This window comes from Sphaeramia orbicularis, chromosome 1 (assembly GCF_902148855.1).
Source record: "Sphaeramia orbicularis chromosome 1, fSphaOr1.1, whole genome shotgun sequence".
Taxonomy (NCBI): Eukaryota; Metazoa; Chordata; class Actinopteri; order Kurtiformes; family Apogonidae; genus Sphaeramia; species Sphaeramia orbicularis.
Window position 1 is genome coordinate 40,879,173 of NC_043957.1, and position 22,384 is coordinate 40,901,556.

At 39.1% G+C, this 22,384-nt stretch overlaps 2 protein-coding genes across 7 annotated transcripts in view; both read left to right on the plus strand.

Moving 5' to 3' along the window:
- Positions 1–2,742: 2,742 nt before the first annotated feature.
- hpf1 (histone PARylation factor 1) lies at positions 2,743–6,963 on the plus strand. Its single transcript, XM_030148097.1, has 8 exons — positions 2,743–2,810; positions 3,373–3,556; positions 3,878–4,064; positions 4,274–4,372; positions 4,508–4,661; positions 5,039–5,126; positions 6,085–6,257; positions 6,641–6,963. Exons 1-8 carry the CDS (start codon positions 2,772–2,774, stop codon positions 6,773–6,775), a joined length of 1,059 nt encoding a protein of 352 aa, XP_030003957.1. The 5' UTR covers positions 2,743–2,771; the 3' UTR covers positions 6,776–6,963.
- A 1,722-nt stretch (positions 6,964–8,685) lies between these two features.
- Positions 8,686–22,384, plus strand: part of ank2a (ankyrin 2a, neuronal) — a 91,786-nt gene continuing 78,087 nt past the window's right edge. For all 6 annotated transcript variants that reach the window (XM_030147202.1, XM_030147248.1, XM_030147269.1 and 3 more), the window contains exon 1: positions 8,686–9,047. In XM_030147202.1, the coding sequence (XP_030003062.1) occupies positions 8,916–9,047 (132 nt within the window). In that variant the 5' untranslated portion in view covers positions 8,686–8,915. The remainder of the gene's footprint in view (positions 9,048–22,384) is intronic.

The window sequence follows — 22,384 nt, forward strand, 5'->3', positions numbered from 1 at the left end:
TATAGCATTAAAAAGTATTCTGTTTGTGAGTCAGACAGAAAAAAGATATATAATACATCTATCTATCTATCTATCTATCTATCTATCTATCTATCTATCAGGAACAATGTAGTCAAACATAGTGAACATATGGAAAATATGATGTTTTGATTTTCTGCACAAAGAGTATATATCATTGTGTTTACAATTCCTGTCCCTGGTTTGGCTTTTCAATAGAGAAATACATTCACAATATAAACAACAACAATATAAAAACAGTATAAACAACATATAAACAAACACTATAAAAGCTTAGTCATATCTACCACACACACACATTTACACATTCAAAGAAAAAGAAAAAGTCCAACTTCAAACATTATTTTAGGAGTGAGTACATTCTTTTGTTTTCAACCAGCTCTTTGTTGTGAATGTTTTGACATCTGTTATCAGTTTTATTTCATTTGGCATTGTGATTCAAATGTAACTGCCCTTTAAGAGTAAAGCAGACTGTCCAAATATGGTTCTATGGTGGCATATTTTACATTTATTGTTTACCGAGTGCTCTTGTGCTGATTATTGTGAATTGATTTCAGTTAATTAGTGAAACTTTCAAAACACAATAAGGCATATTTTTTCCAAGATGTGGCTTTTTAGGCATAGTTTTACAAAGCTTGATTATATCCTCCTGAGAACCAGCAATGCATTTTTGTCCTCTGTAGGGGACAAGAATTTCACAGCTTTACTTTAACCCTTTCATGCACAGTGGTCACTACAGTGGACAGTTATTCATAGCCGTTTCCTTGTATTTCATGGGTTTTGTTGTTTTAGTTCTATACCAGCCAACACAGTGGACACTTATGCATCATCTCATACACTGACATTCAAACTATTACTGTAACTTTGCTGTTCTTGATAAACCTGATCTGCACTAACATGTTTGAGTGTAAATCAATTGTTATTTGTTAGAGAAAAAAAAAGGTTTTTTTGCATATTATCTCCATGAAAAGAGTAATAACTAGCATTAGAATATGTTACAATGTGAGAAAACATCAGATTTGATTTTATTTCATTGTTTTCATATCATTTTCTGATATTGGGTTTTAAACACGTTTCTTTACTTGAAAAATTAAATGCATGGACATTTTTGTAACTCCATGAAAAAAAAACCAACTTGATCACATTTTTTTTTTCATACCTATGGAGGAATAAAAACTGTCAAGAAAAAAAAATCTTAACTAAGGTTCTCATAATTAATGCATAAAAGGATTTTTTAAAGGTCCCGTATTATGCTATTTTTCAGTCACGTCATATAGGTCTCAGAAGCCCAAAAACATAGTATTTAAGTTTGTTCGCCCCAAAATCATCCTTTTTTCGGAGTTTCAGCGGTCAAAAAAGTCACTCTCACCAGCCCTCCTCAGAACAGGCTGTTTCTGGGCCTGCTTCCTGGTATGCAAATGAACGCATCTGTCCACGCCCACTCCCCCTCCCCTCTCTGGGAGAGGACGCGGCTTCCGCTAGCGGTACAACGCGCTAATGTTGACTGTGAAGCCATGGCTCTCTCGTCTACAATACACGTCTCAGACAGAACGTCTTTCCAAACACTGGCTTTCTTTGCCTTGAGGCGTGATTGAGCCCCGACGGAAAAGGGCGGTGTTGTGTCGGGTTCGTGGACCTGACACGGAAAGACGCCTGCCACCACTAATGCAGGCAGCTACTAACAAGCTTGATGCTAACTATACTGATGCCAACCACAAAAGGCCCGTGTTCAAAGTAGTTCTGTTGAATGTCTCTTGATATTATCAGCTCTTGCATGTTAACGGGGACGCAAACGTTAGCAGCAGTAACCGAGCTATGTTAGCCGCCATGCTAACGTTAGACGTACACAACCACCAGCTTATCCGTAATGTAGGGTTATGAAGTAAAGATACAAAAAAATGAGAAGAACTTACATCTCCCACACTTGTACTTGGGTCACGAAGCGTTGGTACTGCGTCCTTCTGGATTCGGAGTCTTTGTGCTAAGCCGGAGCTGTATGGGCCCATGTTCGAAAAACACTCGTCCGTGAAATGCCAGGGACACACATACAAGCGTTTGGTACATGACCATCACAGATAGAATCCAGCCACTTTTTACGGAGAGGCTCGGAAGTGGGGAGCAAAAATAAACTATCGTGTTGGTGTGTGCAGCCAACAACACCACAACTTGCGTGTCTCGCCTTCGCCATGTTTGTTGTCCAAGAGGTACTTTGCCAGGGCGGGGCTCGCTTTGCCAGGGTGGGGGCACAGTCAGGGGGAGGAGTTAAATCCGCTTATGTCGTCATAAGCGGACCCAACTCAAACTCGGCCGTTTGAGCAGGCATTTTCACCAAATGTGGTGTAGCAAGGCAGGGAGGAAACAGACAGTTTTCAAATTCGAACCTCATAATGAGGCTACTGCAACACACACTACTATAAGAAAACTTTCACAAAGTGAGATTTGCATAATACGGGACCTTTAAAAAAAAGAAAAGAAAAAAAGTCCACTGCAAAGGACATTCCATAAAAATAAAAAAAATCTGAAAAAAACTGTTACATTATGCTGTTTTCAATCAAGGCAATCATTTAATCTAAAAAACAAAACAAAAACTTACTTTCCTGGGTCTCAGGAGGTTCTAACGGACTTCTGCGTTTCCTAGAGGCTGCAGTTACAACTCATGGCCTCAAGGGGGAAACACACAGTTTCAACAGGCCGTATGTTATGCTGAGTCGACGCGCAGAAGAAGACATCGAGAGGACGACGAGAGGAAGAAAATGACAGGGCGCGCAAAAAGAAAACCCAAATCAAATCAGGTAATTTTATCTTTTGCTGACCGCTTCCTCTGGGTTCCAAACATATTGACGTTATAGTTGGTTTTAGCAGCAAAGGAGGCGAACTGCGCATGGCTGAAATCAGGGCAGTAGAAGTTCTTGTTGTCGGTGTGTGTAGATGTGTTGTGCATGCTGGGAGCAGTGGACAGACGGCAACATGGCAGCTCACTGGTACTGCAGTGGTCAGTATTGTTCAGAAAGACCTGTACATGTAAAATGCTGCCTTGGGAGTAATATGCTAATGTTTAATTATCGATGTAACGCGGTAGAGCTCTGCCATATCTTACTGTTCGACTCTAAACGGTATGTTCACAGGTCACGTTAACTTAAGCTAGATCTCCTCAATGCGTAAAGCGAGATGATGCCTTCACATACATCCTGTAACTCAGAAAAACTTACTGTAAGTTAGGGATCTGCTTGCAAACTTTAATTAGTGCATTAAAATGATTGTTTATTTTGTGTCACACGTACCATTTCTTTCTGTGACTATGTTGGGAACAAAAAAAAAAAAAAAAAGTACTGACTGTATATTTGCACATCTTAGGAGTCAGACACAGGCAATGGGGAGTTGAAGAAGGCCCGTGTCGATGAGTCCAAGTCTGTGCCGTTGTCAGAGGTGGATGCCGAGCAGCGTGATGAAATGAAGCAACTGTACCAGCTTCAAATGCCAGAAGATCTGTACCACTTCTGGGACTTCTGCAAGGAGATTTGCCCGGATAACCCCCGTGGTATGGCTTTACTCTGACAGATAGTCTCTTCCCTGCATCTGTTCAGTTCTGTCTTTAGAAAGGAAGCGTAAGAGTCACTCTGTTTTTAGAAGTTCATCGTTGTTTAGCAAGATGTTTGAAAAAACACCTCACACACAAGGTTATCATTATTTACCTGGACTCTCATGTAGGAGGAATTAAAGAAAAGTCATGGTTGACATTCCACACATGTACCTTGAAATTTGTATTTAAAGCAGCCATTTGCAGGTCAGCAGGATGATATTGTTGTGATTTTTGCCAAAAATGTTTAGTTCACAAAGAAGTCTTTATGATTCTGTGCAGGTGCATTGATAGACCCACTGGGGTTACGGCTGGTTGGTCCATTTGACATTCTGGCAGGAGCTCACAAAAACCCTAAGACTCCTCAGCCTAACTTCCACCTTCATTGGAGGTACTTTTATGATCCACCAGAGTTTCAGACCATATTTCAAGGGAGTGACGACAGCCAGCATCACTTTGGATATTACAGGTATCACTGCAAACATTCGTGAATGGGTTCAGACTCTCCTGATTCAGTTGTGTGATTTTAGCACTGTATCTTTCACACGATGAATTTGAATTTAGTCTATCCAAGTACCTAGAGTAATACAGTGTGGTCTAGTTAGTGAGAGGTTTAACATGTCAAACAGGCATGGCTTTTTTCTGAGACTGAATTTTAATGTTTCTAAATTCTTGCAGAGATGCTCCAGATTTATTGCCTTCCTTTGTTGGGGAAAATGACAGCAAGAAGGGCTGTGTTATTACACAGATGGGAGACAATGTGTTTGCTGCTGTCTAGTAAGTACAGTCTAAAATGTATAAAGACGCAGATTATATTGTTTAATAATTTGTCTTTCTTAGTCTGCAACCATTTGTATCAGTGGATTATTTCAGTGGTCCTCTGTCCCTTATTCACTTTCTGCTTCTCATTAGCTTGTATCTTCTGAGGAAGAAGAAAGTAAAAGGCAGTCAAAAAGAAGGGGGCAAAGCTTTGGAAAGCTTGGAGACAAAGTTACAAGACAAAGCAGAGGCTCTGGGGTTGTGTCTGGAGCAGAAGACCAAAGGCATGAAGCAAAGGGACAAGAAGGTAGCTAACGCCAATGAGCAAACGGCATGAAACTATGTATGGATCATTAATCTGTAAGAAGATGTTATCAGCAACCAAATCGTAGCATTTGGACTCAAACAGCTTTATTTTCATTTTGGTAAAATCAGTGTGTCACTATTTTTGTCATACTAGTGGCTCCAATGCAGTCAAACACAAATTCTTCTTTCCAACTGAGATGAAGTTTTTAATTCTATGCTCCGTAAGCAAAAATAGTCACAGGCCTGTTGGAATGTTAGACTCCATATTATTATAGCAAGGAGGAAATGTGATAAGGTAATCAGTGATATAAACCCCAGAATAAAAAATGATATTTGGACAAAGTTTGTCAACTCCAGTAATGAGAGATCTCTTCATAGGTGGTGACCAAAACCTTCCACAGTGCTGGCATCGTTGTTCCTGTAGACAAGAATGATGTGGGATACAGAGAACTACCAGAAACAGATGGTAAGCTCATTTCTATTGACTACAGTGTGCATTCATGTAATTCAGTGTAGGAGGAACTGGAGCATAAAATGTTTTGTTGGGTTTTTGTTTCTTATAAAATGACCAATATTCTTGAGCAAAATTCAAATTCATCCACTTCTTCGATGTAATATTCATAGAGCCAATACAGTTGAGGCTGTTAACATTAGACTAGAATCAAATCCATCTCACTGCGGTTCTTTTTTTTTTTTTTTTTTTTCTTTTTTTTTTGTGGTAATAAGATTCACTTATGCCGTGTTTCCATTAAATGGAACTGACTCGACTCGACTCGGGTACCAGGTACTATTACTGGAGACTGTTTCCATTACAGGATACCACTGACTTTAGAGTACCTGGACATCATAGAAACGCTGCACGTTACTTCCGTGATGTCTGCTCAGAGAGTTGCTGATAAACTCGCTCGTTGCCTGTTGCCCCGTCAAGCTCACTTTGAATTTTTTCAGGACAGAAATATCTGAATCTCCTCAACCGACAAAATTTGTAGTTTTGCGGGCTGCCATCATGGATTAACCTAACGGTATATTTACTATAAACTTCCGCATCTGTGTTTTTTTTAAATGGCATATCGCACATTGATAATGCAATGACGCAGAGACAACTCTGTAACCAATCAGTGATCTGCAGTGTTTGCACGTGACATTTTAGTATCTCTTCCCCTGACTTGGAACCTCGGCAGAATAGACACCAATAAACTAGTACCAGGTACCAGATTCCAGGTTCTTTTACATAATGGAAACGCAAAAAGGCCAAGTTGAGTCGAGCTGGTACCACATAGTGGAAATGTGGCATTAGACTGTCAGTGTCTTGTATTTGAATAAACTGTAAAAATATACTTCAATTAATAATGCCTTGCAAAATAATTTTAATTCCACTCACTCCTATGAGGAACACATTTGTATATTTTTCCTTTTGTTTCCAGCTGGTCTCAAGAAGATCTGCAAAGCCATTGCTGAAGCAAAGAATGATGAGGAGCGTGTTAAAGCATTTGGACCTCTGCAGGAGATGGTTACATTTGTTCAGTTTGCCAACGATGAGTGTGACTACGGCATGGGTTATGAGCTAGGAATAGACCTCTTCTGTTATGGATCCCATGTGAGTTTTACAAAGTAGTGCAGGATAGTCACCGCCTTTCTCACTATACTTGTTCAGACTTTAGACCATATATTCAATTCACATGTGGATGCTCTACATTCTATGTGAGAGCTCACATTTCAGTAGGTCTCATATGTTTAGCATCTCACTTCTGCACTGTACTACCTCAAAATTGTTTTTGTAGTTGCTAGTTATTACTGTACAGAGCCAAGTATTGAAATAGTCCCTACAAAAACCACTCTTACATGTAACAGCTCAAAGCTACATTCATGTCTGAAACCTGTAATAGAAGTGGTTTTAAAGAGGTCACAGGTCATTAGCAATGTCTAACATGATCAGAAAAAAGTCACACCCCTGAACTAATCTCTGGCTTTGTGTCTCAGTATTTCCACAAGGTTATCAAGCAACTTCTGCCGATGGCCTACACGTTACTGAAAAGGAACTTATTTGGGGAAATTCTTGAAGCCCATCTTTCCAGCCGCAGCCATGACAACCTGGACCAACTTTCTACAAATTAAAAAAGACTCAGAAGTACATTTCAGTTCTCACTCTTCAAAGCTTTTTTCACTACGTGACCTTGTCTTCTGTTTTTTGTGTCGATTGTTAATGTTTATTGATGTATTTGTTGCTGCTGTCATTGATTGGAACCAGTTCAATTATATCTTGTACAAGATAGATGTCTAATAAAGTATTTTTTATATTTTTAGTTTGTGTCTTATTTGTTTTAGTTGAAGGATTTAAAATCTTATGACTACGTTCAGATGCAGCAATGCCATTTATGATGATTCAGACTCAAACATATTCATCCATTTTGCAACAGAAGCTACTGCAAAGGTTACAGCCTTGAGTTTAATGTGATTTGAGTGTAATATCATTCACTGGAAATAGAGGGCACTGTGGGATATATGAAAACAGCATCATGACCACACTGTACTGGTTGAGTCATCATGCACTACAATTACAGGAACTGAGCTTCATTATCAGTCATTAACATTGATCAGGAAAAGGCTTCTTTAAAGCTAGACTCTTACAAAGCCCAGATCAGAGCTATAGGCTTGTGGCATTCAGTTTTTCATGGGCCTAATTATTTGGTACAGTTCATCTAGTATTTTAAAGGAAAGTTGCAGCAGAATGAAATGTTTAGAGACATGGATCCTTTGCACTAGGCCACTGGGCAAACGTTTGTTGTTGGTTTGTTACATTTTGCTCAGATTCCAGCCTTGAGTAACTGTACCTGCTTTAATTTTGTGGTGATTGTACTTCAACTTTATTCAGGGAAAATGCATCAACAGTTAACTTTTGTTTTTTGGGTTCCTGGACACCACAGAGTACAAATAACCCAGTAGTTTGTAACTTGAACAAACCTTCAGGGGAAGAGTTAAAACCACTTCCATTTCACTAACAAAACAAAGCAGTAACATGCTGAGATCATACACTGGGTCATTGCTGTTTCCATTCTGTTATGATTTTATCGGCTTTAAGAGTACAACAATCCCTTTTTCAGGTCAAAAAAGAGTTTTAAAGCCCCATAATGTTCTCATGTTTCTCACATTTCCTTAATTATCTAGCAGTTTTCATTTGTGCCGTCAAAGATGAATTCTGCTTAAATCCTGACATCTGACTTTAAGCAGGAGGATTCCACTGTTAACTCCACTCTTAAGCCTGTCTAAATGGTGACAGGGTTAGTTCTGTATAGCTGAACTTCTTCACTCTATCTTTGTCTGTTTCGCCATGTCTGTTTTTATGTCTCCACGACATTGTTATTGATTTTACGCTGTCAACATCAGTTAAATTGTTGCTCAGTGAAGAGATGCAGGCCAAGGTGGGGGCGCAAGAAAGATACAGGATATTATGGGCTTACATTATAGAGACCCAACCCAATGTGCCTGGGTGTCTGGTTTTCAATGTGTTCAAGCAGTCTTACTTGCACAATTCTGCTTTTATTTAATTATATGATCTAGTTTATGCTGTTGGCTTCTCCTCTAAGGATATTGCTGCAAATGCTCTGTGGGATGGGGGCATAAGAAGCAAAACAGGACCTCAGTATTGCTTACTGGTGCGTTCAAGTCCCTTTGGTTTGGAATTGAATAGGCCAGGATGCACGAAGGAAATAATTTTACTAAGGTACATTTGTTTCCCCAGACGAACCCTTAGAATCTGCTCAGTGTGCTAGTAGTCTTATGACGAAGCTAAACCTATTATGGCTATGTAATGTCGTCAAAAGTCTGTGATTTTTACTCATTTTCGACCCCCGTGGATTGTATTCAAGCGAATGGGATATCCGAGTGTTCGGTTTTAGGGGTGGTAGTCGTTATTAAAGTGCGTTACTGAGGTTTCCGAACTGTTCTTGAAAGCATCATTGATCCTGCGGAGTTTCGGGGAAGCGCATCTGAGGCGCGCTCACATTTCCACACACGCGCAGCTACAGCCGCACACCGGGAGCATCCCTGGACGAGGGGAGAGCTCCGTTTGGCTTTGGAAAACTGAGGCACAATCACTGCCTGCGCTTTAGTTCCGTTTGACCACAGACTGACAACACAGAATGATCCCGGGCCACGGCGGACCTTGTGGATTCTGAGGCCCGCATAGACGTCCACCTTGCACCGGCTGAAGGACCCTCAGTGACCGCTTCGCCTCCAGCTGTAAGCCCCAGACCGAATGTCAAGTAGCCCCGAAGAAAGTCACTCCAGGGGCGGCGGCTCCGACCGTGACTTGAAAATGGCCTCTTCCAGCAACACGTCCCCGGAAGGTGGACCTCCGGCACCGCTGCACCAGACCCGTATTCGGCAGGTGGGTGTCTGTCCGCAGCCTGCTCTCCGCATTGACCGGCCCATCCAGCCGTGTAACGAGCAGCCCGGTCCGCTGCTGCTGCTACTGCTGCTGCTGCTGCTGCTGCTGATGCTGATGCTGGGGGAGAGCAGTCAAAGGCGTTGCCGAGCTTCTGCACATCGGCGCTGATGCTCTGACAGGTCCACTAAATCGTTACATAAACCGGGTTTAAATTAGGCCTAACTGACAATAAGCAGACCAGACACCATCTGTTTCTGCAAACACCAGCTAGGTGTGATAACATCCAAACAGGCCAATTGTGCCAGTTGTTATGGCGGTCAAAATAAACAAAATAAACAGCAGCAGGCCCAGACTGACTGAACTAGTCAACATGAGACACCTCTGAGGGTCCTGTTTCATCTGAACCAGGGGCTCATCTGTGACCCAACTACTCAGTATTTGGGCATCCTTTATTTTGACAGCCTTTTTTTTCTCTATTCCAGTAGGCTATGCTAGTAAGTCTACTGCTCAAAATACACACTTCTACACTGACATCCTTAATATAAGCTCTGCGTTAATATTGCCTGATAAAGTGTGTGGATGGTATGTGGATGTAAAACTGTTTGCATAGTCAGCTCCTTTATTGGGACTCAGTGTAGGTTCTTGTAATGTAGATGAGTACATTTTATGGTTACATCTTTTTCTTTAAAGATGAAGGTAAGGATTTGGATGCAGTATAGGCTGTTTGGGTTGTGCCTCTTCCCAGTTCAAGATAAACAGATAGTACATGTCTGATGTATACACAAGGGATGAGTGTGTAATTTCATTAAAGGTAGACTCCAGGACCCATGTGTCCTTATATGACAACAAAGTTCTCTCTTTCTCGGGCTAGGCCAGTTTTGTCTTTTTGCCCTTGTCTTGGTTGAGATTCTAATACCTCTCTTGTATCTCTGCTATGTTTACTGAAACACTGCTTTTACTACAGAAATACATTATTTTATATATGAGTGATGTTCCAAAATACTCAGAATACCATCTGTGATTGTATGTTTGTATTAGTATGTATGTCTGTGTATTTGGAGAATGTGAGTCAGGAGATGGTAGTTGTTTCCTGTTTCAGTGCACTCTCTCAGGCTAATGTGATTTCAGTAATGGACTGTAGTGCCCCCCCCCCCCCCACACACACACACACACACACACACACATACATACACACACACATAAACATAGACACACAGTACACTGTTTTCTTTGGGTGGGGCCACTAAACTCATACATTTAGATTCAACTGGGGTTTTTTGTCCAATCAGACCTAATATGTCAAAGCACCACTGTTTAAACAGGTGAAATAGATGGAGGGAGTATGTGTTTCATTGTGGAGTCTGTATATACACAAAAAGACAGTGTAAAAAGTCACTCCTTGAGATCATCTTAACATCTTAATTTTTTAGTCTACATTTTACACAGCTTTATATGAATGTGTTGAGATTTGACAGCTTTTCGTTACATCAGCTGAACTCAGATAGGCATCTTTTCTCCGTTTCAATCCTGTGATTTGCACGTTTTGTCACAACTATGCTTTAATATGAAGTTCTCTTATTTACTTTCCATGGCTTTGTGTGAGTGAATGTGTGAGTTAGTTTCCTTTATTATCTTCTCAGAAATCTTCCCTGTGACTGTTAATGTTACATAACTGTTAATTACTTCCGAAACATAGTGCTTTTCTTATCCTCCTTGGTGCTACCTTGTAATTATTATTTGTACGCCACTATCACAACCATTTATCCTGCTCTCCTAGGAGCTTTAGAGGAGTGACCATCCACTGCTGTTTTCAGTTGTTCTATTGGACTGAGCCTCTTCTGAAGCTGAAGCTGGGTGGAGTGCTGCTAAAATTATGAGAGGCAACTCAGTTTGCCATAGAAACAGATAAGCCATATGCTTAAAAAGAACCAAAGATGCCAATCATGTATGTGATAGACTAAATGAAACAGCATGTTCATGTACAGCATATTGACATACAGTTGCTGAAAAAAATTATTAGACCATCAAAAGTCATCAGAAACAATGGTTATGCAATCATGTACTAACTCCTGTGTGTATCATGTGACTAAAACAGACAGAAAAGAAAATATGGAATGCCTAAAAGCACTGTTTTTGGCAGTACAGTGCCATAGCTATTAATGTAAGAACTGAAGTGATTTTGGTTATTATCAAGAAAACATGGAAAACGGCTAGATATCAGCTATGAAATTAAACTCTTATGAGCTATTTTTGTTGTTATCATTATATTTGTCCAAACAAATGTACCTTTAGTTTTATCAGGCATTAAAATGAACAAGAAACTGAAGTAAACAAGGGTGGTCTAATCATTTTTTCTGCAACTGTACATAGCCCAGTTCAACTGAAAATGACGCACTTCAGTAGACAATTATCTATTTTTTCATCCTGCCACACAAAAATAGCTTGTATTATGCAGTAATGCACATTAATGTTTAACTAAAACTGTACTGTCACAAGTCTTTCAACTTTAGTGTTTCATTTGCGCAGATGTGTCAGCGGTGAATATCTGAAAAACACTGTAATTAAAACTGAAAGTATGTATGACTTATTAGAAAATTATCTATGTTCTTTGGCTGACTTGACACTTTCTGGGGAAGCTTTGTCATGGGGACAAGCAGTGAAAGATGTTGAAGATGCAAAAAGGAGGATTAAAACTTGAATGAATGTATATAATGACACATGAGAGCTCTACAGATCTGAGACGAAAAGAGAAAATGACAAAGGGACAGCGTGAGCCTCTTACTTGGAGGTCTAAAAATACTGCCTGTCTCATGTGCAATTGTCCTGGAGAGAAATAGCTTCTTCGTAGCCAAGTGGCTGCATGTCCACGTCTCAGTGTTTGCTGAACCTGTGACACTGAATATGCCATTCTGAGCTGGTGTTGAGCGATGGGTGTCCTGCAGTCTGTTTTCTCCTCCATCTGAACAATACAGCGACTGCGTCATAATATGTCACTTGTGCCAGACATTGTCCTGTGGTTACTGAGTGGATGCTCAGCTTGCAGAGATCCATTTGGGACCAGACTTTTATGTCCAGTGCAGTCTCATGCGATAAATTAAGCTTCTATATCCCCCTGAAGCTGGCTCCAAATAGATAGAAACTTTCAGAATAACACTACAAAAATATAAAAACATATACCAGGCATGTGTGCGCCTCTCTTTGGAACTGTCTGTACTAGGAATGTTCTAGCCTGACTTGTTTCGAACTCACCCAAACCTGACCTATTTAGTTCTCAGTGCTTGTTAGAAGTCTCTTCCTTAACTGAACTTCAAGTGAACTGGCCTTGTTTTCCTTCATTTTCCTCTTGGAACACACTCCCTCTCACTTTCTTTCAACTCGCCATTCATTCATTTCCCCTCTTCTGCTGACTGCTTTAACACGGGGCCTTGATACTTTGCCCTAGTTTTGTGTTTGTCTCCTCGCCTGTCATTCTCCCATCTCCCTTCAAACTATCCCCTTCCTTCTCACTTCCCATTCCCCCCCCTCACCCCACTCCACCCCACCAGTCCCTACACTAAGGTCCTGATCTGCCAGCAGGTCAAATTTCACTGCAGCCTTTGACATTTTCATCTCTCTCTTCTCTCCTCCACTCGTCTGTCTCTTCTGTCTCTCTGTTTCCATCTGCCTATCTGTCTCTGTCTCTTTCTCCACTGGGAGTGGTATGATGGGATTCGGCAGGAAGGGAGTCCTAATGGAGCCATGGCCTTCATTACATTACATCTGAACAGCCACACATAAATACACAGTTACACAGCCACCACTCCTCCTGTGCTTGGTGCCAAATAGAAGGCTGTTAGGGTCTCTGTGGGTGCAGTTATTCTATACAGGGTGCATTATACACACACCCAAACACACTCACCAATTCAGCATTACATAGCAGTATTTACCAGAGCGGTTAGAGCACTTACCTGGTTATAAGTGCTTACACATAGACCTGTGAATTACCACAACTCGACCGCTCCCGCACCTGTACTGATGCTTCCTAAATGCCTTTATTAATCAGTCATTGTTCCCTGTGAAAACTTGCTTGGCACTGCATTGTGTTACTGATGATAGATGATGTGTGTTTGTGTTGCTGTGAGAATAATAATAAGGTCGAAAATCATCTAATAAAGGAAGTCTTTGTCAGTTTATATAGAGGTTTGGTCAAACATAGGTTTTGTACGATTTACAACTTAACTAGAAGCACTCGAAGAGCGCAGACCTCCACCAAGGCTGATCAGTGGCCCCCCCCGTGGGCCCCCCCACCCCCGATCACCACCAAAATTTAATCATTTCTTCCTTATCCCATTTCCAACAAACCCTGAAAATTTCATCAAAATCTGTCCATAACTTTTTGAGTTATGTTGCACACTAACGGACAGACAAACAAACAAACAGACAGACAGACAGACAGACAAACAAACCCTGGCAAAAACATAACCTCCTTGACGGAGGTAATTATAATGTATATACAGGGTGGGGAAGCAAAATTTACAATATTTTGAGGCAGGGATTGAAAGACAGTGTATGACCAATTAGTTTATTGAAAGTCATGAGAATTTATTTGCCACAAGAAAATTGACATAATAGAAAATGTTTTTATTCTATGTGTCCTCCTTCTTTCTCAATAACTGCCTTCACACGCTTCCTGAAACTTGCACGAGTGTTCCTCAAATATTCGGGTGACAACTTCTCCCATTCTTCTTTAATAGTATCTTCCAGACTTTCTCGTAATAGTTTTGCTCATAGTCATTCTCTTCTTTACATTATAAACAGTCTTTATGGACACTCCAACTATTTTTGAAATCTCCTTTGGTGTGACGAGTGCATTCAGCAAATCACACTCTTTGACGTTTGCTTTCCTGATTACTCATATGGGCAAAAGTTTCTGAAAAGGTATGGATAATAGTGTTAGGTATGATTATGACATCAATATATGTTTGGTTTCAAAACAATTGGTGTAGTGCCTGCTGAGAAAAAACAACTAAATGTTCATTGTAAATTTTGCTTCCCCACCCTGTATTTTAACAAATGTTACATACTTATTTAGAATTAGTCATTTGATGTATGACTCCTAGCAATTTCATGGATGTTGAGTGAAGGAAGTTGTACATTTTATGTTTTACAGATGTTTTGCTAACATTCTAATAATATATAGAAAATTTCATTCACAATATCCTCACATGTGTCTCTGAACATTTTTCTCTGCATCATATTCGCTGACTTGACAAACTGACACAAAAATAATTATGTCCTCTTTTGGTAAATCCACCATAGACTGCCCATATATGGCATGACACTCAACCCTCCAAATACCAAGGAGCAACTTTGTCAAACATCTCTGATGAAACACACAAGTAACCGTCATATGATGTTGTCTATAAATTTCATATGTAACAGAGACAGGGTTGACAGTAAAGCCGGGGTATTCCTGTCGCAGGTCCAAGAAAGATCCATATGTAACATCACCATGTCTATATTTGGCTACAAATGTGTCCTGACGAGGGTCACTATGGCACCTCAAAACTGGTCGGGGTGTCCTAGTTATATCTGATACTGTTGTTTACGGGCCTATCATCACTATGACTGATCTTTAAAGGCAGGAGGAAGGATCAATATGATTCACAGCTCTACATCATCATCATTACTTTTTTTTGCTTAAGGTAGTTTATCAAAAGTCAAAAAGTGACAATGCAAATGTATCAGAAAAGAGTGAGTATATAAATGCTTATGCATTGACTAATTCCTGAACTTATGAACAGGTTGATCCTCCAAGATTTAAGAATAAAAATTCAGGAGTATCGAGATATATTTTGAAGAAAAGAGGGGTATTCAATAGCCTTGAGACGCAACCTTTGTCTGCAGAGAGCAGGTGTTTTTGGAAGGAGGGGTGGGAGTAAAAGGCATTTAGATGTTAATTATTCATTATGGCCTTATAACTGAGTTTCCCGTTAGATAGAACCAGAGAGAAGGAGAGAGAGAGAGGGTGTGGTTGATGATCAATGGATTTCTCAGAATCACAGCTCAAACACCTTCATGTAAATGTGCTCAGACTCTCTGTCTGGAATTTGGATTCCACCTAAGCGCCATCCTCTGCCTCACTCTGCATGTCTGAAGTTGAGCAAGCGAAGGATTTCTCACAGGAAAACACATCAAAGCTTTCCTCTGTGTTGTTCAAAATAGCACGGCTTAAAGCGTGGTACAGAGATGGAAACACACAACACACATAAGCTAGCAAAACAATTGTCTGCTTTTTGTTATATACTGAGAATAAAGCTGTTTATACCTGTTGTTGGAGAATTCAGAGGATGCAGTTTGTTAAATTGTATGCACATCTGTTTTAAAGTCCGCCCCTATAGTCTGTCCTACAGACTACATCCTCCATCCACAAGATGACCCAAGATGAAAATGTTATAAAAGACAACAAGATGCCACAAGACAAAAAAAAAAAACAGCTGTAGTCTCTGATGTCATGAGTTAGTTCTTATTGTGGGCTTTCACAACATTAGATCAAGATAAAGAAATTATTCTTATTGTAAAAGATGAAAATATTGTAAAAGACAAAGAATGATGCAATTGCATTTTACAGTTGTCCTAATTAGAATGTACAATTATATCATGATAATTTGTGATATTTCAGGAAAATTGCCACAACATGATAAAAAAATTGCATTATGATACAATGTAAAATTGTATCAAGATATTTATAATAATTGTTTTGATGCCCAGCCTTGTCTGCTATTTTTAAACGAGTTTTAAGATTATTTTTCATTTCTGTTTATTAATTTCAAACATTACATTTTGGTTATTTAAAAAGTCATATAGCTTTTAAATAACTGCATCTTTTATACATAGCTTTGACACATTTATATGAATACATAGGTTATAAAGTTTGACTCTTCATTAAATATTTATTCTGACACATCTGTCATCTATTTTTTTTTTTTTATCATAACTCTGAATCACTTTATTTATGTGTTCCTAACTGCCTGTCTGCTTCCTTCCCTCAGCATCACTCAGCATTCTTGCTATGACTGTGTGCCATGAATTTTAGGTCACACGCTTCATTATTTATAATACATTCAACTTGAAGGTGAAATCAGTTTATGCTTCAATACATGTCTAACTCAGGATGAGATCAGGCCTCAGACAGAAATGCATTCTGCCAGCTTTTTTTTTTTTTTTTTTTTTTTTTTTGGTAATTTAATGTGTCAGACTGCAAAACAAACTGTATAGCATATGGACCAAACATTCAAAGGCTGTGGCCTATTGTTTGCACACTTTAGAAATTAAGAAAATATAGTAGATGTTTAATTTATTTGTTTTTTTTATTGCTTGCACAGACACATGATCCTCAAAAGTAAATTAATTTGTACAAATAGTTGGTAAAGTGTTTCCTGTTAGGAGAATTGCATATATGTCTCAGTGGATGGTTGATTTGTTGAGTTTTAGTTGCTCTGAAATCATAGCCTTCATGCATACTATTGCAGGCTTCTTCACACAGGTCTTTAAGTTGCAGGTCTGTAATACTTTGACAGCAAGAATATGGATTTTCTTTGGAATTGATCGTCTCTGCAGAGGGACGGCAGTGTCACTGGAATATGGAAGGGTATTTTGCAGTAGACTCTAGGCCTCCTTCTCATCTCATTAACGGGGATGGCAAACTGACGTCATATGTTCCCAAGGGAGTCGGGCAGCGCTTCAAAGAGAAAAAGGGAATACCGTAAATTAGTATGACGGCTATTTCTAAGGCAGTGCATTTCATATGGACCCCCAGAAGCAAAGTGAAGCACTGGATACTAGTTATCCAGTGCTGCACTACATTTGACTGATAGCTTTGTGAAATAACACCTCATAAACCTGGCATCAGTCACAGGAAGTGAATAATGTAGTGGATGAAAACATTTGCTTAATCTGCATTTCTGACTGACTTATTCCTTGTGAAAGCACATACTTTGGCTGTAAAAGATGCATAAGAATGTCGCGTCGTAATGTAACAAAAAACAAAAGCCGCAAGCAATCAGTTAATGTGGCGTTGGTGTCTGTATGTAGCACTGCTGCTTGTCTGTCTGTGAAAGTGGAAAGCGTTGTTTTTATGGTAGTATCAAAGGACGAAAACAACAGCAATCGTACTTTTGAAGCAGCAGAGTCACTAATCAGATGTGTGCATTTGTGTGTATGCAGTATTACCTCACTTCCAACAGGGTGTGGTCTGCTTGACTTTCTCTCCCTGTAGCCTTCATTCTCCATGGGGGAATATCATCTGACTGTATCAAGGTTAAATGTCCCATCTACAATGCATCTTTCCTTTCCCTCTGTTCGTAGTCCAGCCCCAGCCTCCCCTCCTTGTGGTCTCTTTACCCAGTGTGTTTGGGTGTGGTCCGATCTGTGTTTCTACTGACCATCATATTCACTTCGCTATTACATTTGTGTGATTTGGTATTGTGACAAACTAAGGGGGAGAGAGAGAGAGAGAGAGAGTGCAAAAGAGACAGTTTAAGTGTTCTGTATTCTTTATAGCTCTGACCTTTCTTAAGCAGTAAAAGAGGCAACAAAATAGCTTGACATTTAAATCATATCTCTGTGCCAATCCATTACTGCGTATCCTCTAGAATTACAGTAAAAACAAGGCAGTCACAACTAACAGTTTGACTTTTAGCAAATTTTACATAATAACACTAGCAATTGTGTGTGAAATTGATTGTTTTTGTCAGACCAATGTAGGGTTTTTCTTACAAATTATGTTGTTTGTAGAGTTTGTAAGAGGAGGCCTGATCCCCACAGTACCTCCCTCCTACTTGTTAAGCCTTCTAAAATGACTCGGCATCTCTTATTGTATCTGATCATTTCATATACAAAGAAAGTACCATTTTGCAACTTCTATGTTACCCTGATTTACTAATGCAGACATACAGTAGGAGATGTCCTGCTGAGATGTCTTGTGGAAGTGTTGACTTTCTTATTTTTTTATAGTCATGTTGTGCAGGGTTCAGCTGCAGTTTAGAATCGATAACCTGAAGGCAAATGGTGAGCAGTGTGTGTGTGTGTGTGTTTGTGTGTGAACTGTTAGAGCTTGAATGTGGTCATTGCAGACCTCCTGCTGTTGTCTAGAGCCAACGAAACTATTTGTGTTGTCTTTATTATCAAGTATGGAGTGGCATATAACGTTTACTCCGCAATCATTAAGTAAAATTACAAAAGGTTAAAATAGTGTTGTAGTACAGAAATTAGGATCTGTCTTGATATTCTAATCTTCCTGCAGAGAAAATGAGATGACACAGGAAGACTTTTCAGCCAGTCTCTTACCCACTTACTCCTTCATCAAGTTAACATAAGCATAATACACCACATAAACCAAACTGATGTACAGTAAGCACTATGACAACCAGCAGTTCTCCATAAAAGGAGGTTATCGTCATGAAAAATGTATTGGCCTCTAGTCTAAATGAGTTGTTTCAAAACAGAAACATCCTCTGTCCATTAAACCTCAGATGCATTATATGCAAGACCTTCATCACTTTCAGAACTCCACTCACTAGTCAGCACTGTACTTCCATTAGCAGGCAAACAAAATGTAAACAGCAACAACAACAACACCCAAAACACAGACGTAACAGTGACAACAAAAGCTATTTATTAACATCAGATACTGGCTCCCAGGAGCAGTGAGACAAGGCTGGGTTGAGTCTGTTTTTACTACATTTGATAAATGATCTTAAAAAAAAAAACTACAAAATATTCAGAGAAATAAAAAACTAAAGAGATGTATAAGAAAGTTCTTTTTTTTATATATTATGTAATACTGTACAGAAGAACAAAAAATGTTTCTTTTTTCCCCTAAAATAATTTACTCTGTATATTATGTACATTTTTGTAAAATCACTGAGCAGATGATGTAACCACAAGGGGTTTTCTGTATTTAAGATGATGATGATGATGATTTTTTTCTTGTTCTACTTTTTCTTAATTCTTATCCAGCGCCCAGTAAAACTACTAACAGAGGGAGAATCAAAAAGTTCTCAAAGAAATGTAATAAACAGTTTATTTATCAAAATAACAAAATTCTTTTTATACATAAGCTTCATTAGAGTCTAAATACTTTCGCAATCTGTGTGTGTCCATCGGTAGATTCCGTCTTTGTAGAAGTGCTGGGGCTGTTATATTATAATTATATTTTATTATAAGATTTGTCTGAAAACTTTTTGACTCTCCCTTGTATGGGAATGTGCATGTTTTACTACACCGAGCACAATCCAGTGTATTTTTTTTTATTATGTCTAAATCCTCTAACACCTAAAGCATACAGTAAAGTAAATTAATGCATATTTCTTCCTTCCCTGCAGCCATGGTATGAAAATAACATGATAAGACCTTGCGATTACAGGAAGAATCATCAAAGTCAACACTGGAGTTAAACATCCACACTGTTTTCATTGTCATACCTAGAGGTGTAAATGAGTTTGTGCATGTGATGTGGCACATGTTGACATATACACCAGACTTGAATACATCTACACTAACAAGATGAGGCACTTAAACGTGCATGTGTGCAAGCACATGACGTGGCTTCTGCCTCTCCCGTATCTGTCTATCATAGAGTCCTAATGGGCCATATAAAAGCCTTGGATCTATAAAATGGAAAGCAGACCATTAACCCCTCCCATGTAGGAGATTCATGAAATAGAAACAAGAGTTCACATCAGCTGTCTTTGGAGCCCCCCCCCCCCCCCCCCCCGAAATGTAACATGACTCCTAAATGGATGCTTACACAGACACACACACACACACTCACTCTCTCTTTACTTTATAATGTGTTTTCCTAATCCTCATTATCTTAAGGGAGTGATGGAAAGGATCAATAGAAGTCATTGATCAGTTTTCGCTGATGCAAGGACTATGAAATGTTCATAGTATTAATAAATGTACACTGCACACACACACACACACACACACAAACACACACACACACACACACACACACACACACAGCTGCAGCATTACTGTAAGAACACTGTATTAGGATCAACTAACATGCTGATCAATAAGCTTATAGATTTTGTCTGTTATATCTGAAAGTTGAGAAGCCAAGCAATGCAGCAATGCTTTTAGACATGTGCACAATATTTGGTTGGTTTGAACAATATGTAGAAGAAGAGTTTCTTTGTGTTTTGCCTTAGATTTTTGGCACTAGCAAGATGTAGAATAAGCACAAGACACGTCAAGTTAATATTACCTACATACAGTGGCCCGTGACAGAAATCATAGTTTGTTCTAGATTAACAGAACCGTAAAGACAAATCAAAAATGTGTTGCAGAATTGACATATTCCGGTTTGCTTTTACTTAGTTCTAGCAAGAAATGGTTCAATGGATGCTAAGTGCAAAAGTATGCACTCACTAAATGCAAAACTCTTTTATCATGGAATTGTGATATGTAAATTCACATGAAAATTGTCTTTTTTAGTCCCTCTTTTTTCATTTCAGTAATTTTTCGACTGCTTGTATTTGTTGAATTCCTACAAAAATGTGCATTTCTTTTTTCATCCAGCAGAGAGTGCTATAGAACCAGAGCATACTGTGCAGAAATGATGGTTTCTTCCGACAGCAGGACCATTATGGATCTGAATAAAATACTCTGCACCACTTTAGAACATTTCATACTGTGTGGGGTGATTCAGCACATGTTCATGATTAGTAGCAGAAAGAAGCAGTATGTTGTTGGCTATGCTTGTGAAAACATATCAGGCAAAATGTGTGAACAGAAATAGAGGTGTGAGGTTGTGTCCCTGTCCCTGGTGCTGAAATTTCAAACTCCCAGCATTGGCTCCGTTGGCAGGGTTAGACCTTGAAACCTGTGTGTACTGATGGTGTAGACACACACATACACACACAAGCCATCACTACATAGTCCATCCACCTTCAGTACTGACGGTGCAGTGCAGTTGACAATCGGACCAACCCACTTTCGTTTCTGTAAGGGGGGAGGGTGTTACTTGCAGGTGATTGGGTGCCACTGTTCTTGGCTCAGTGTTCACTTGTCCCCCTCTGGACCAAGTGGTGCGTCCCATCTTCCCTGCTTTCACACAGAAGGACAGTCTGTACTTGTTTTCAGTGTCCCCCTGTTCATTCTCCTTATTTATTAAAAATTATTCGATCATCAGCTTGCTTACATTCTTTTCACTTGCTTTTGTAACTACCTTTTAATTATGGTGTGAGCACTAAACCTGGTGTCAAGCACTGCACATCACACTGCACAGATGTGTCATTTATGATAGAAAGTTTAAAAGAAGAAAATATAAATCAATGCAAAATAGTGTTTGTTTTTTTCTCATCAAAATTTTGCGTTCGTGTTACCACAACTTAATCCCTGACAGTTTTACAAGAGTTTTGTTTTGTTTTGTTTTGTTTTGTTTTGTTTTGTTTTGTTTTGTTTTGTTTTGTTTGGTTTGGTTTGGTTTGGTTTGGTTTGGTTTAGGTTACCCCGCCCCCCAGAGGGGAGCCAAGGGGTATTGTTTTTGGTTCTATGTTTGTTTGATTGTTAACAATTTAATAGCAAAACTATTGATTGAATTCATACCGAATTTTGTTTATAGATTGCCAGTGACCCAGAATAGATCTGATTACATTTGGGGAAAAGTAGGTCAAAGTTTAAATTTTTTGATTTTTTGAGTTTTTAAAATCTTTTTTTTTTCCCCATTTACTTCTAATGGCTGAAATGTGTTAGTACTTTCTACGTCTGTGCTGACATCAGCACATGCACAGACATGATGACATCAACTGGATCGATGGCAAAATAAGCTACAATATGTGCGAGGGGTAGGGTTTGTTGTGCCTGACACCACTTGTTTTGTTTTGTTTTGTTTTGTTTTGTTTTGTTTTGTTTTGTTTTGTTTTGTTTTGTTTTGTTTTGTTTTGTTTTCAACAGCTAATTTTACTTCTTGCTTAGATTGGGAATGGACTGTGGATCTACTCTGTCTAAAAATCCTGTTTGTTAGACTTCCGTGTAGCATCCTGTGTTGCAACAAAGTGCTTTAACTTATGCAATTTTACTTTCCAAGATCTATGAACAGATTCTAATATACATTTGATCTTTACTGTTCATCACCAAATTGATATACACACAAAGAGAGGGCAGGGCACAAATTTTATTTTGTACATTTTTACATTGTTCATCTGTTATAGATCTCAGTCAGTGGTCTATTTAGAAAAGGAAAAAAGGTAAAAAGGACAGTAGTGAAACAAAGAATACAGTTGTTCAGTATTCTTAGGTCCTAGCGCCGTAGTTCTAGTAGCCCTAATGTGGCAGTTGGTATTTAT